The sequence below is a fragment of the Rhea pennata genome, chromosome 1, assembly GCF_028389875.1.
Source record: "Rhea pennata isolate bPtePen1 chromosome 1, bPtePen1.pri, whole genome shotgun sequence".
Lineage (NCBI taxonomy): Eukaryota > Metazoa > Chordata > Aves > Rheiformes > Rheidae > Rhea > Rhea pennata.
Genome location: NC_084663.1, coordinates 138632955 through 138648406, shown reverse-complemented (window position 1 = coordinate 138648406; position 15452 = coordinate 138632955). Strand labels below are relative to the sequence as shown.

Genomic DNA, 15452 nt, shown 5'->3' with positions numbered 1-15452 from the left:
CGATATTGTCTGCTATTACATGATGTTAGACTGAGTAGCCCACCTTCACAGTTCATAAAAAGCATTGTAGAAGTGAGAAAAAAAGATTGATGTACTTGTCGTCATGACGTCCTGTGACTTTGTGACCTTAAAAGGAGTTATAAATAAGGAATAGTGAGGTGGAGACAAGATGCAACATTTTCTGTATCTCAGAGCATAGTGGGAAATAGAGGATGTGGGACCAGAGAACGAGACAATCCTTATTCTCCTCTGGTGAAGCTGAGAGACTGGGGAATAGGGAGGAACTCGCAAGGCAACCTGCTTTGGGAAAGGTAAGGGGCAATGGATTGTGTCAGGAAGAAATGAGTATGGGTTATATATTGCAAATGTGCAGCCATTTATGAATTATTGTCCAAAACAAAATAATTGGTTAAGGACGGATTGATGCCAGGGCCTTATAAAGGCATGCTGTTTCAGAATAGGTTACAGATTTTAAGCAGCAGGAATTTTGAAAGCGAAACAGTATTTTCTTCTTTTTCCACTATACCCCAGGTTACCCATTTCTTGAGAAAATAAAAGTTGCCAAATTTATAAGGAGAACAATTATTCATACCCTTGAAGATGTCTTTTATTTTCCTATTTTTGAATCCAGAGAGTGCATTTGTGCACACTCTCTCTTCCTCATCCGCTGGCTGAAAATTTATTAAATCATCCTATTGCGTGTACATGATGTATGAAGCTTAAATCTTTGCTGTGACCTGAAAATCAAAATGCGGTTTTCAGTAAGCTCCCTACCTAAATAGGTGCTGTGTCACAAAATAAAGTGTCCTGATGAATCCATGGCAACATGGCTATCGAAGAATCATGATGGACTAGTGCTGGATCGGTTGTATTTTGTTCTTGTTTGCAGTGGAGTTGTATATCCCCCTTTAAATATGGCATGTATTCAGTTGTTCCTCCGTGGTTTCTCTGATTGCAAGAGCTGTTGTTATCGTTGTTGTATTCTGTGAATTAAAGACAAAGGCAGATTCATGGCTTCTCATATTTTATTCATTCAAGTTGCAGCTCAGTCAACATGCATACACATTCACCCACACTGTGTGGGTTTTAGTTTGCTAGGCGTACAGCGCTGATTGTTCTTGGCTTGTAGATAATGTGGGATTTTCACATGTAGATCACCTTTCAAAAACTTTGGCGTTCCAGGCTAAGTTTAGGCTCTATGATGCCTAATTTGAATACAGGCTCACAAATTGTCCCTAAAATATTTTGAAAGCAGCCTATCTATTGAAAAAATACTGAGCAACCACTGCTTGATCTCTTCAATCTAGTCTAATTAACTTGCCTGATATATTAGATTTAATACATATTCAGTGTTTTCCTACATGTTTTAGCTTGATATAGCACCATGTTTTATCACTTAACTTTCCTTCTGGCACTGTAGTAGATCCTCTACAAAAAAACACATCTAGCTATCAGAGAAAAGAAGGGGGCTCGGAAAAGGTTCTGTAGAAAACGACTGTCAAAGAGAGCAAGAGCTTGCCAAGTCCTTAGAGAGGAGAAGGGAAGGAGGGAATAGCTGACTGCAAACAGGTAGAGGCAGGTGGCTTCTGGCTGCCTCTGTTTGGTCCCGTGGCTGGAGAGATGAAAAGAGGCAAAGACTGAGGCAGGAGGCTCTCAGGAAAGAGTCACTGGTGATCCTTAATCCAGCAAGATGGTAGAGTTAAGTGAAGAGCTGCCAACACTGAAGGTGAGGATAGGAAACTTTGTTCCTAGGAGCTTCTCTAATCGTTAGGAATTAGGAATTGGGTGGACTCCTGTTAGAGAAGGCTTGTTGATCTTTTCATGATTATTCGCTTCTTAACATCTTTGCTTAATTAAGACTTAATTTTCTTCAAACACAACAATATATTTTCAATGAATTTTAACCAGAAAGAAAAATAGTTTACTATTTGTTAAGCTGGACAGATTCACAGTGTTGATTAGGAGCTCAGCTTTTATTTAGTTCTATCCATTTGTCAAATTCACTTGCACTTTGAAAAAAATCTGAGTGTGTTAGGGCAGTAGTGTTAGGATGACAATGCTGTTAATTCTTTTGTTTTGCGTGAAAATTTCAGTCATTGTTTTTAATTTCCATATATGGGTTTCTGTAGTGCATGAGACTCCCAGCTGTTTACCTTCATGTTTGTCTGCTGCAGTTTGTGTGTCTGTGTATGTTATGTGCATAGTCTTGGATATCTGTGGGGGGTTTTTTGTTTGTTTTGGGTTTTTCTGCCTGTGGCTAATCCAGCTGTAACTAAATAAGGGGATGTAGGCATCGGGGCTCAGCTGTCTGAGGTCAGAGAATAGTTTTCTCATATACCAGGTTGATTAGTTTTCATCATTGGTTCATCCCATTCCAATGAAGTATGTCACAGGGAATTTTCCCAAAAGGATAAATAGAAAAAGATGCTAATAGACAAGGAGAGGTTGTTCTAACAAACAGATGGGTTGTGTGCTGCTATTAATGGAGAGAAGCAACATCTTGAGACAAAAATCTTGATATGGCTTGAGTGTTGCCAATAGCAATTTACTTTCATATAGTCAATCCTCCTTTATTTGTTTTGGAAAACTGTACATAGCTGGGAAGCTTGTATTGACATTACTGTTGAAAATTTGTGATATTAAGAGCTTCACCTTTAAAATTACTTTTCCTAAGCTAGTAAGCTGGCATATTAGTGTGTTTTAAAATGTCATGTAAGCTGCTTTTGATCAATTATGTGAAAGCATTTCTATTTTATTTTCATAAGATGCCTAATGTTAACAACTTTCAGCAGACTTTCACCCTAAATAAAGTTCCATTCAGATATTCCCTGTATTTAGGAAATACATTTAAAAAAGAGGAGAAAACGTGTTGGTTTTATGAAGCTCTGCAGACAGCTAAAAGACATTGCCTTAAAAATACTTAGCATGTTGATATTTACCGTTAATTTTTCAGGCTTATTTATTATCATGAACAGACGTTTCACACTGCTGACAATTATTTAGTTTTTGCAATTTGTTATTTTACCTTCTCTTCCTTTATTGGGATATTTACAGAAGCTTAACATTGAAAAAGCAAAAGCTTGCATTCTGAAGAGCTACAAAGCCGCCTCCAGAAAGAAGTGACAAACCAACAAAAATAGTAGCTGTTTTCAGTGTAATCCCTTCAAAAGGGTGGGTGTGATGTCTCCACACAGTTACCTTGAAATTTCAAGTCCTGATGTTTCTGACTTTGATAGCAAGGTCTGCTGTTGTGATTTGAGAGGAATTTATGCAGTTGCTATAGGGCTCACTCAAAGCCTAAATTTACTGTCTATTTTTGAAAGGAAATGTAAAGCTTTCCTGGGTAGGTGGTATGAAAACCAGCGGAGAGAGCGTGCTGAAAAAAAAGCATTTAAAATACTGCATTGGAGGCTCTGGACAGAGGGGAAAATAAAGGAATTTGGGACTGACCTGATATGAAAGGCAGCGACAACCTTACAAGAGGAGAACAAAGCAATTCAAGCTGTAACGCTCTAGAAAGGAAACAAAGAGGTAAATTTAGAAGTGGAATATGGGATAGCTTTCAGCAGGGGGTTATGTATGGGGGGAAGACCCACAGCAGGTGGTTGAAGTTGCATAGCCACCAAAACCCTGAACGGGAAGTTGTAGGCACATTCTGAATTTTTAAAAACCAAACAAAAGGACCTTATACGTGTATGTATAGAAGAACAAAGAGCTAGGAATAAACCTCTCTAAAATATCCAGATTTGTTATGGATTACAGATAGTGAAGGAAAACAACTTTTTGTTTCCTTCAGAATACATAGTAGTAGTTTTTGAATAGAGAGGGGGAGAAAAAACCCTTAGTGTGGGACTGTGCCATGAAAATTTTAATGTTTTTTTGTGTTCTTTCCTTTCCTTTTTTCATTTTCAGAGAGAGACAGACAATGAAATAAAAGGAGAGAGAAACTATGTTCAGTAAAGGGCTTCAACAGCTGTCTTCACCTCATGCTTTGTGTGCTTTGTCCTCCTTTTAAAAACAATTTTTCCCTTGTTTTATTTTCTGTTATATGTGAAGATACAGACAGGTATATAGGGAGTCAAGAAAACACTACAAATCATGACAGGTTGGGTTGGAGGAGTTGTATGAAAATATTTATCCTAATGTTCCTTTATAAAATTAATAACAACGGTTTGAACCCAGAAGAGGATAACTTAAGAGAATATTATTAAAAATGTATTTTTGAGAATGACATAGGAACCTACTCACATTCCTTATATAACTTTGTGACTGGCCCTTACTCTTTTGTTGAATTGTGGATGCTTCATTCTTAAATTACCCTGGCAGATAGATCAGCCAGTGGTGACTAAAGCAATATGAAGTAATTTGAATTCTGTTTATACAGTTGCCTGAAAGAAAAAGTATTAAGTGTCTGCAGAGGACAAGGATTACTTAAATACTCTACAAAAAGGAATATTGATTGTCTATAAGGGTGAATTGTGGGATGAGGGGAATAAAGAAAGAAGGCATTTTAACCAAACAGTCATTTCCCCAAAATACTTGATTTGTTCAGATAGCAATTTTCTATTATTTTCTATTGAAATAAAAAACCAACCTGTTCTAGTTGTGAGCTTCCAGGTTGGGTAGGTGACTGATATGTTCACAATCCGCAGGGAAAAATAAATGGAAGGATTTTTTGAGGAAATATGGACACACTGGTATGTCTCAAGTTATTTGAGGCACTTATATGTAACTGTATCCTCATGGCAATTTTTCAGTGGTCTTTTTTTTTTTTCTTCTGACTTGTTGGGGGAAAAAAGGCAGAACAGTATTTTTGATGAATTGTAGGAGTGATTTGATAGTTTATTTACTGTGGCTTTTTACATACATGCTTTATTGTATTAAGCATTGCTCATCTACTGCACTTTAATACGCTGAGCACAAGATAGGTGAACTGGAAAAAGAGACATGCTTTGGAAGAACCTTCTTTTTCTGGCACACGAAGATCTATAAAATCTGTTACCAAAAGAGTTTGTATTTCTAGCACTATGCATGAATGTTATTTTGAAAGGAGGTAGGAAAGCTAGGAAACATGAAGTTGTTTGGAATTCTTAAGGGGGCAAGTTGTGCTGCCACTATAAATTCCTGGCATTTTCTCTCCATGAAATAAAAAATGATGAGTGGGAACATTGCTGAAGAGCACCCAGAGGGACAACTACTTTCAGGCTATTTGCTTGGCTAAAGTGGGCTGACGCTGTTCCTAGCAGTTAACCTCTTCCCGTAGGGCAGATGGCCCCGCTGTTATTTGGTTTATTTAGCTTTGAAACAGTCTGAGAGCACCTGGGGAGCAGCACTGCTAAGGGCACACAGTAGCTGTGTTTCAGACAGGGGTTCAAGAGCATGGTTGTTTCTTGTTTCGAACCTGGGCTGTGCTGGGAATCTGTGGTCTGCAGCTGTGGGAGCCAAAACATTCTGCGGAAACTAGAGTAAATGACTGAAAAGTAAATACAATGAAAAAAAAAGTCTTTAGTTGCTATAACAATTTTAACTCAAGAAACTATAAACCTGACAGTATTGACTAATATAGCAGTTCTTTGTGGATCCAGTTCACTTGACTGAAGTCACCGACTCATCCTTCCTTTTAAATTAGAAAAATCTGATTTTTTTTAATCAAGATTTTCTCCTGATATAGCTGATAGAAATGAAGAGGAGAAGGCATTTTATTCGTAAGTATTGGCATGAAATACCTACTTCTGTTAAGGTGAGGCATAACAAACGCTAACTATATATTATTAATCTGAAGCAGGACAATGACTTCTGCCATTTGAGAGTTGCTGAATCCAGAAAAATATTCTTAAAAACAATTTGTTTAGGGTCTCAGAAGAACAGTATGTCATTTTAATATTCTAAGGAAGGATTAATTATCATAAGGAATACAAAAGAAATAAGCGAATGCAAAAGCTAAAGACTAGCTGCATTAGATTTCAGAAGAATAGCAGCCAGCTTCCTCCATTTTGAAGAACTTTTCTCTCTCTGCAATTACATGGGCTTCGTTTCTGTTATGCTCAGATGGCAAGATGTAGCGTAATGCTCCAATGGCCAATATTGTGATTCTTTCAGAGTAAATAACTGAAAACGTTACTGATACCTGAAAGCCAGCAGAGGGAGAAATTCCATGTGAAACTGGAATTCTCGCTGAACTTGATGTTCTAGCAAAACTGAGCAAGATTATCCACTGTAATGAAATCTCAAAATCTGCTTACTCATTATGTTAGTATCTAATTTCCTTTTAAGTACTTGCATATAAATAGCATACAAATTGATTTGTGTGTATTTGGAGTTTTAAAACCTTCTTATAACAGGTTTGTAGTGCTTTCCATTAGCATACGTATAACCCTGCAGATAGTGGTGTTTTGTGGTGTTTTATTTAAACTAAAGGGTGGGGCTTGCTTTTTTTCCTGAGACTAGCGCAACTCTTTTTAAGAATTCTTTGCTTCCATTTTGCAAATTAATCACACAAAGTGGTAAATTTCAGTCAAAACTAGGACATGAAACAGCAGAAGTTATCCTTTGAAAAGGAGCGTAGTTGGACAGCACTAGTTAAACGCATCAGCATTATGATTCACACTTAATTTGTATGTGGAGCATCTTTTCCAAAGTTTTAACTGAAAAGTCTCCATAGGAACTGTTCATAAGCTTTCCCTTGAGCTAGGCCAGAGTGTGGTTTCTGTGCGTATGTCAGCAGTGCTGGTATTAAAAACACTTCTTTGAACTAAAGAGCAGGCCAGTAACTAGATGATTGAGAGCCAGGGGATAAAAGCTCAGGTTTCTGTCTCAGAAATACTGCATAATCTCCTTTATGTGTACCTGCTGCTACTGAAACTGAAAGACTTGCAGCCTTATATTTATGTGTGAGCCAGCAGTCAGGCTTTAGCATCTTTGCTGATTCAGCAGAGGAGGAGAATGAAACATTAACAGAAAAATAAATCCTAGTGTTTGCTTTTTTCTTGGACACAGTTCTTGGGACTTCATTTTTCTTCTGCTTGGGACACCAAATGCAAAAATGTATATACTAGAGGTATAACAAGCTGTTTAGTATATGAGGATAAAACAAATTCTGTTGGGCGTGAGAGGAATACACAAATCTGGTTATATCTGTTGTTCCTTCTATCTTAATGTACCTACATTTTGTATCTGTTCTTTTTGTCCTCCTGTTGCCTACATTAATTTAGAATGTATCTGAATACTGAGAGAGTAGCTCTCATTCATTGATATTGCTGTTTAATGCTGAGGTAATTCAGTTTTGCTTGATTTCCTGTCTACTTTTCATTTTCAAACTCCAATTTAGTTCTGATGTAGGCACCTAAAACTTAAGGAGACATGTTAATTTTGACAGGAAAAATTGAATCCATTCATGTACATTCTCCAAATGAACTGAAAATAAACTTACCAATTATCTGGAATTTCATCTTGACTTAAATATTTTTGTGACTTTTGTTATCATTTACAGATGAATCTGCTTGTATAATTTAGTACAATTTAGGTATTTTTCTTTGTCAAGGAAGTACGTTTTCACTGTTTTGGGAGGGGGGCCAGGGAGGGTTGGTTAACCTCATGAGTGGTGGATTTGCGCCAATTTGAGCCTCTACTCCCGTATTTCTAAACTCTCTAGCCTCTGAAGTTCAGAACATCTTTCTTAATGTATTCCAAACAGTAACTATAAAAGGACAAATTTTGTTCTGAAAATCTGAGTTGGAAAGGTTGTTTTATTGCTACACTATTTGCACAAATACATTGTTGAGACCAGTCTAATTCATTGCTTATAGTCAATAGAAATTGTTTTTCCCTTTGTATCATATCTTCAAAGCTTATCAGCTTTTTCCTTCTAGCAGCTTTTGCAAAAGCACTGGTAGAAAGACACTCTCAGTGAAATGCTTTTAATAATGCTTCCATTAACGCTAGAGGTTTCCTGGATTGTAGGTTCAGATGATCTCATTCTGTCAATCAGAATTAATACAGAGGTATTACATTAGAATATAAATGCTATGCTTCCATCAGCTTTAGTTGCCTGCAACATTTTCTGTCTCTGAATTTTTTTAATCTTTCTCTATTTAGATCTTTCACCATTTGTACTGCATTTTGGAACTTATTTCATGCTATCTACCATTTATTGATAGAAAATGTGTTTCTTGAAGTGCAAGAAACAGTAAATGTTATTAAATGGTGAGAAACGGATAATTCAATAGAAAGAATTGTTGAATATGCATGGTGACTTAATTCTTAGTCATGCTGCAGGCTTCAATGAAAACCCATGTCTACTTGATTCCACCCTCCAGGAATCCCACTAGCATTTTTAGACTGTTGAAACTATTTTATTATGTCTAAATTTTCTTCTGAAAAATATATGGCCACATAAACAAAAAGCAAAACAGAACCTGTAAGAACTTGTCCACTTGTCTTGCCTCTTGTCACAACTCAGTCCAGTCTGTTCCTCCCCCTACTTGGCTGCTCAGGAAGATGAAAGTGGTGGTGGATATTGTAGCACAGAAAATGCCATCTGAAAATGATGTTCATGGGGCAAGAAACTATCTTATGAAGATCTTGAGAAGTTCCATGAGGTACAGTATTGGCTTTACAACTGCATCATTTCTCTTCTTTCTCACTGATTGAATTCCTCCTACCATTTGCCAAACCCATAGCAAACCATCGCGGAAGTCCTTGTTCCCTAACCTTCATTTCCTCATACTCCAGGCATCACTTGTATTGTGTTAGTTTTCTAGTCTTGTTTTTCTTTTGTGGTACATGATAGTAAAGTAATCGTCTCGTAATATAGAAGCATCTTTGTTGAATTGATGCCTAGAAGGTATATTGAATTTGCCTAAATAGATATTTATGGTTTGCCTAGATAATAGCAGTAGCGTTAGAATGAGCAGTAGAAAAAGAACAACCTGTGATGTTTTGTGCAACAGAGCAATGGCTTGCTTTTTTTCAATATAAGTTTGGGGCCCTTGAAGTATGCATGGACTGTCTGGAGGTGAGCATTACATGGCTGAGCAGAATCTTTTGCAGTGAGAGTATTTTACCTCCTCCACTCACTTTCTTAATTTCATATTCTGTCAAGGAAGAACATAGTGATGCTCTACTTAGCTGTTTTCTCTGTTCTCATGCTAGGAAAAGAAGGCTTTTTTTCATAGAAACAATTAGTTCTTTATTTAGTGACAGCAATGATGCTATACTTTTTAGAGAAATTACAGCTTCCCTGTAGAATTATTATTGTCATTTTATAATCCTGCATGCAGAGTTTGGAAAAGAAATTAGAAGGAATTCATCAGATCTTCCTAAATGTACTGTAAAAAGCAGTACACAAATTTGACCAACTGGCTTATAGTGAACTTTAGTTTTGTTTTTAAATCCAGTAGCTAGAGATAACCCAAATTGGGAAAGTGAAAAAAAAAAAAAAAAAAAAAAAAGGTTAAAAAAAAATGTAGAGTTGCCATTAGATTATAAGTTGAAAGGAGGGAACACTGTCTCAGCTTTGTGAATAACTTGGTGACTTAGGTTACTTAACCTTGTGGTGAAAAACTTGGTAAATACATAAGTTCATAAATAACTTACAAGCCAAAGACCTATAGGCTTTCAATTCAGAATGTGGCTTGGAAGGCTGGGATTTGTCTCACTTTATATCTAATCTAATTTTTAGTATACACTCTTTCTAGGATGAGCCAAAAAGAAGAGTGGGGTGAATTATCTTCAAGAAGTTCCTGCTTTATTCTCTTGGCTTTTGCAAGAGCCTAGACGGTAGCCTATGCTAGATATTTGTTAGCTGAAATAGAAATAGATTAATTCCAGAATGCATAGATAACATTGGGAAAAGAATATACTTATTTCATGAGATAGTTGAGAGGCATTACAAACAGTAAGCCCTTCAAAGGAAGTGCGAACAATGCTATTCCTAAACAGATGGAAGGGGCAGATAAATTGAAAATGGTTTTGCAGAATGGATTGTAAGATCCGAAGAACTTGCTATTGTATTTATTAGGAAGGATCTCTTCAATTATGTGTGCAAGTACGTTTGCAGCCAATACCCAAGTAGGTATTTAGGGACTTAGATGTTTTGCTGAACTACTCTTGAGATGTATTCTTTTAAAAAAATAATAATAAACTGCTTATCTGAAGTCTCAAACATTTCAAGAGCTGAACAAGAACCTGATAAAAGTTAGAATAGTGTTAGATAATTATATCACTGCTCCTAACTTGTAGGAAGAAATATATATGGCTTTGTTCCTTCTCCAGTTACTCAGTTACTTGTTCCTTTTCTTCCTACATCCTCCCATAGCACATATCTGTATAAACCTTACCAAAGCCTTATTTACTGTTGCTATGTTGTAAAAGAGTCATAAAGCTCATTAGTACTTTGAACTGTTAAAAGCTCTGTATACATTTCAAGTACTTAAAACTTTGTATTTGCTTGTCTTTATTAAAAAAAAATCCACCTAAACGTTGGATAGTATTGTTTCACTGTATCAAGCATTTTAAAGCAATAATAGTATCTTTTCAAAACTAGCATGCATGTAGAAAATTGGACCAGTTTTCTATAATTTAAAGTTGTTATGTCTCTATTCTATCTGTGCGAAGTATAATTTGACTAGTGTCGTGATAGTTTTATTGCTGCAGGTCACCTTACTAAATGAATTGAATTAAACCAATACGTTCTCTCTCTCTCTCTCATTTCAGAAGAAATGACCTAGCCTGCAGGCCTCACTCCTGGCATGCAACCAAATTTACAGAAAGTCAACCCGAGACAGCCACGTCACACCTTACTTCAACCAATGCCTGTGCTTCGTGGCACTCACGGTATCATGCAAGGTGAGTCTCTGCTTAAGTTACATGCATTAAGCTCCAACGGCAAGACAATAATAATGTAGGTCATGTTGTTTAGTATCTTTTAAACCATGAATGCAAAATCGTTCTATTATGCTTCTATCGTATTACCTGTCCTTTCAATACTTAAAAGAGGAGCATTGGAAGTTTGACATGTGGATGAATGGATTTCAGAAACTGTAATATGTGCGTGTGACTAAAAGGTAAGAAAATGGTTTTAAAAGCAGTCAGAAGGTTATATTTCTTGCTCTACAGTTTCCTGTCAATGTTCACTGGTAAAATCCTAAACTTTTGTGTGTGAAAGTGGAAAAAAAACCCATAGAAGTTAACATATTTAAAGTGAAATAGCAAAGGGAGAAAAAATCAAAAAGTATTGTTTCAGACTTCATTAGAAAGCGTAAAGGAAGAATTCAGAGTATTTTCCTGTTGGGCTTTAAAGTACTGCTGCTTTTGTTAGTTAAAGTAGCTTTTTGTAATCTGATCTTCACTACAGTGGTGTTTTTGCTTGTATAGAGAGGTAGTAAGACCAATGATTTTTACTGCTTGTTTAAAACACTTCAGTATTTGTTAGGTCCCATTCAGCATATGGAGGAAAGGCTGGCACCCAAGCAGTTCTAGTTAGGAAACTTTGAACTTTTAGGTAATGTCCATATGTGTCTGATTACAAGCAGGAAACAACTGTGAGCCTGTAGATTATATTCTTTAGCATTTTCATGGGGAGAGAAGGGGGAGTTAATTTTTTCCTCCCAAATAATTCCCATTGGGACATAGTTATACTGGGCATTAAAGAAAAAATCAGTCTGGAATACATTCCCAATTTCCAAAATACTCTTGTCCTTTCTATACTTATTGCAGTACATTCTCAGGCATCACTTCCTTATGTTAATTATTGTGGTATATGAAATAGAGCAAGAAAGTTCTGTTGTTTTAAGATTTTATTTATAAATCATTTTCACATGGTTTGATTTCTTTGGAAGTTCCCTACTGTTTTTTAAAATAACTTGCAGTCTACCCTTGAGTAACATATGAGTGTTCACTTTTAGACAGAAGTGTCTTTTTTTTTTAGTTAAAATGATCTTGTAACACTTCATTAGCAGAGGTTTTAGCACATTATATTTCCCAAACCCTCAGTTATAATTACTCGCATTTTAAATAGATTTGTCCAGCTTGTATTTAAATTTCATATAGATGGGTTGAATTAGAGTTATATTTATGAAGACAGTAAGAAACCTCGTACAAAGAAACAAAATTCAGAAGTTCCTAAAAATTTTAGAGTTCTTACTTGCAGTGATGACATAAGAGTATTTCTGCTTTCAGTCTACTGAGTCTTTTGACTGAGCTGTAAATTGTTATATGCTTTCTATTCTTTCTGGTGGTTGTTCTTGTACCTTTTAACGGTTAGGTATGCCAAGACAGATTCTCTGGGAGTGCGGAAAGATGCTAATGTGAACTGGGTGAATCATGAGACTTTTCTTCTGAAATTTCATTAAAGACTAGTTTCAAATAAACTTTTGGCATGAAATTCGGTTGGGGTAGGATAAAATTAGAGCAATTTTCTATCTCTCCTTCCTGCCGTATTAGAAATAGAAAGAACTGCTGACAGATATCAGTATTAATGAAAAGGACCAAAAAAATTATTTTCTCAGAAGCTCTTAAATAGATTTAGTAGAGGCTTCAGTAGAGTTCCCTGGGCTTTGTTGTTCCTGAACCTGTTGACCACCTGTGCTGACCACTTGGAAGTTTGACTGTTGAGAGATGATTTACTTGGGAGATTTATCAGTCCAGATCTCTGTTGCCCCAGACCATTTCTGTAGCAGAACTGACTTCAGACCACGGTTCCCTGAAGCACAGCACTCGCAGGGTGCCAGCCCGAGGACATGGATATTTTCAGAATCTCGGTTGCAAAGCAGTTACTTGGGCTTTCCAATCTGCACAAAAGAACGTGAGCTACTTCAGAGATTCCCCCTTTTCAAGGTACAATTCACAAAAACAAGAAACACCATACACTTTAAGTCAAGCACCAGGCTGAGTGGGATTAACAATGGTCAGTGGCTGAAAGGGGCAGTATATAAGAAAATAATAGAAATAGCCTGGGGAGGGGATTTTTCTGGATTTTCTTGACCTTCCTTGAATTAAGCGTCTGTGAGATTGGTATTCAGAGTGTAAAATCTCTGCAGAATGTACATGCCTGATTTCTCTCTGTATGAGAACTAAATCACTGTTTTAGAACATGGGGAGTGTCACCTGGGGGGAGAGATTTTTGCTGTTTTCCAAGCATGGCAATTGGGCACTCAGGATATAACTGGATTTTGTGTGTGCATGTGAGTGTGTGAGAGCTGGTGAAAGTAACCCTCTGAAAACTGCCCTTTCTACCTAAGAAGCTAGATTACAGTATGGGTACTTTTGCCTGCAGTTCAGTAGATAAAAGAGAGGGTAGTCCTCTCCCTCCCATCCACCATTACCTGTGTATTTTTACCACATGACTTTAATTCAAAAACTGTGAGCTGCCTTGGAAGCTCAAGGCCAGGCCTGGGTGCCTCTCTCACTGCTGAATGTCAGAGCTAGAATCAGATATGGTAAGCTTTTGGTGCCTTGATTTTCCACGACACCCTACGAGTCCTCTGTTAGTTTTTTTCACGGAAGTTATGCCTTACTAAGATGGATGCAGACTTCTTTCCTAGCCAGCCTGAGACTAAGACTGAGGAGTGCTTTTCTGGGAAGTGTGGATTTGAACTACTTGAAGTTGCTGAAAGTTTAGACCTTTCATTATTTTCCACTGGGATATGCTATGAAATAGGATCTCGAAATCAATTTTTTTGTTTTGCCTCGGTGTATGTAGTTTAAACTAGCAAGCTGTTCTACTTTGTTCTGGTCTTACAGGTGTGGGTGTGTGGCAGGTATGCTTTGAGAAGGCTCCTTACGTTGAGCATTTGGGGAAATTAGGGTCAGATGCATCTGCTCTGTGTTGCCATGTGATCTGAATGGTTCTGATCTGCTGTCATTTCTGGGAGAACCCAGAAACAAAAACACTTACCTCAGGATTGAGGGGATCTCTGCTATTTGACTTTAGCAGATCTACATTAGACTTGTAAATTGTAAATGAAGACTTTCTTGCACAATTGTCATCTTTATTTTGATCAGTGCCAAGTATTTTATCGCCAAAGAGAGAAAATAAAGGAATCAGCATACCATACTGAAACCTGGCTTATGTTCTTCATTGACAAAGAAGATTCTAATAAGGACCAAGGCAGTTTTTATATGAACCATAGTATCTGCTAAATAAGATAATTAAGACCTCTTTATTTATTCAGTGAGATGTTTTGGAATGCTGAGAATACAAAATGAAAGCCCCATAAGATGAAGCTAATGCTAATTTATCATTTTTTAAATTATTTTTAGAAAGTAAACACAAATTATAGTTTCTCTTACTTCACATAAATTATGTTTTTACCATGTTTTGTAAAAAAAAGTTTCAAAGATAATACTAATATAAGAAAATTTGCAATTTTCATACTAAATTTAAATTCCGAAGAACTGTTTAGTTTCCCTTTGCAGTATTTTTGACAGAAAGAACGACTGTACTTCTCTTTGTTTTTGATGTGGACTGACCTAATTTCATTACTAGCTTTCACAGGTTTCTTTACTGCACAAGGTTTGATAGATGTTATGTATAATTATAGCTACAGGGAAGTGGAACAGTTCTGGGATTTCTACCAAGGGGCTTTGCATGCAAGGACAAGAAGCTGAAATTGGTGTATAAAAGCAAGAGGGGCTGGCAGTAAAGTTAAGACAGGGAGGTGTGGTGAGAGGAATTGGAAAGAATATCATCTCAGCGTCAGTGTGTTAAATTGACAAGAGGTAGGTGCTATGAAAGATAAAATACAACTTTAGAAGAAAAAAACAAAACAAAACTAGTTGCGAGTTGGAAAACAACAGAAGCAGCAAAATTGTGGAATATTGACAAATGAGCCACAAGGGTACAATGTCAAAGATGACATCTCTCTACAGGAAAGAGCAGCAGAGAGGAAGTGGTGGTGATAAGATTTTCTGAAGAAAGGTCAGAAATTCAGTTTTGGCAATGAAGAGCTGAAGCTGCATTTACATTTTCCTGGAGTTTTGCTGTCAGTGCTGCCGAGCTGAAAGGAGCTGAATGATGCTTTTGTAAGGTCATCAGACTGAGAGTTGTTTGAAACCACGTTGGAAAGATTTATGTAGAGGCTTGGAACTGAAATGGAGGCATGTGAGGCAAAGGTTTTTAGTGGTCTTTCATTTAGAAATGAAAATATTATATTAATGCACAGATTTGGATAAGCAGGTAGGAGTTAAGGAAGTAATTTCACAGGCCAAGAAGCAAGCTGCAGAAGATGGACAGGTAAATACATGAGTGTAGTAGTTGGATGAATTTGCAGTTCCTGGAAAATAAGTTGGTGTTTGTCCTGGAAAACATAGAGCTAATGAAGCTTAAAGTGAATATGTGTAAAAATAAAATTGGCAAAATCAACAATTTGCACAGGGAGAGAGGAGCCTTCAAATGAGATAAATACGTATTACTTATCAGGAAAAATGGAAAAGCAAGGTGTATTACAGTTACT

The 15452-nt window shown here is 36.7% G+C and overlaps 1 protein-coding gene across 1 annotated transcript in view; it reads left to right on the top strand.

Moving 5' to 3' along the window:
- The window catches only part of SHROOM2 (shroom family member 2), a 127452-nt gene that overhangs the window by 72248 nt on the left and 39752 nt on the right, over positions 1 to 15452 (top strand). The window contains exon 3 of the mRNA XM_062601252.1: positions 10714 to 10845. Within this exon, the coding sequence (XP_062457236.1) occupies positions 10714 to 10845 (132 nt within the window). The remainder of the gene's footprint in view (positions 1 to 10713; positions 10846 to 15452) is intronic.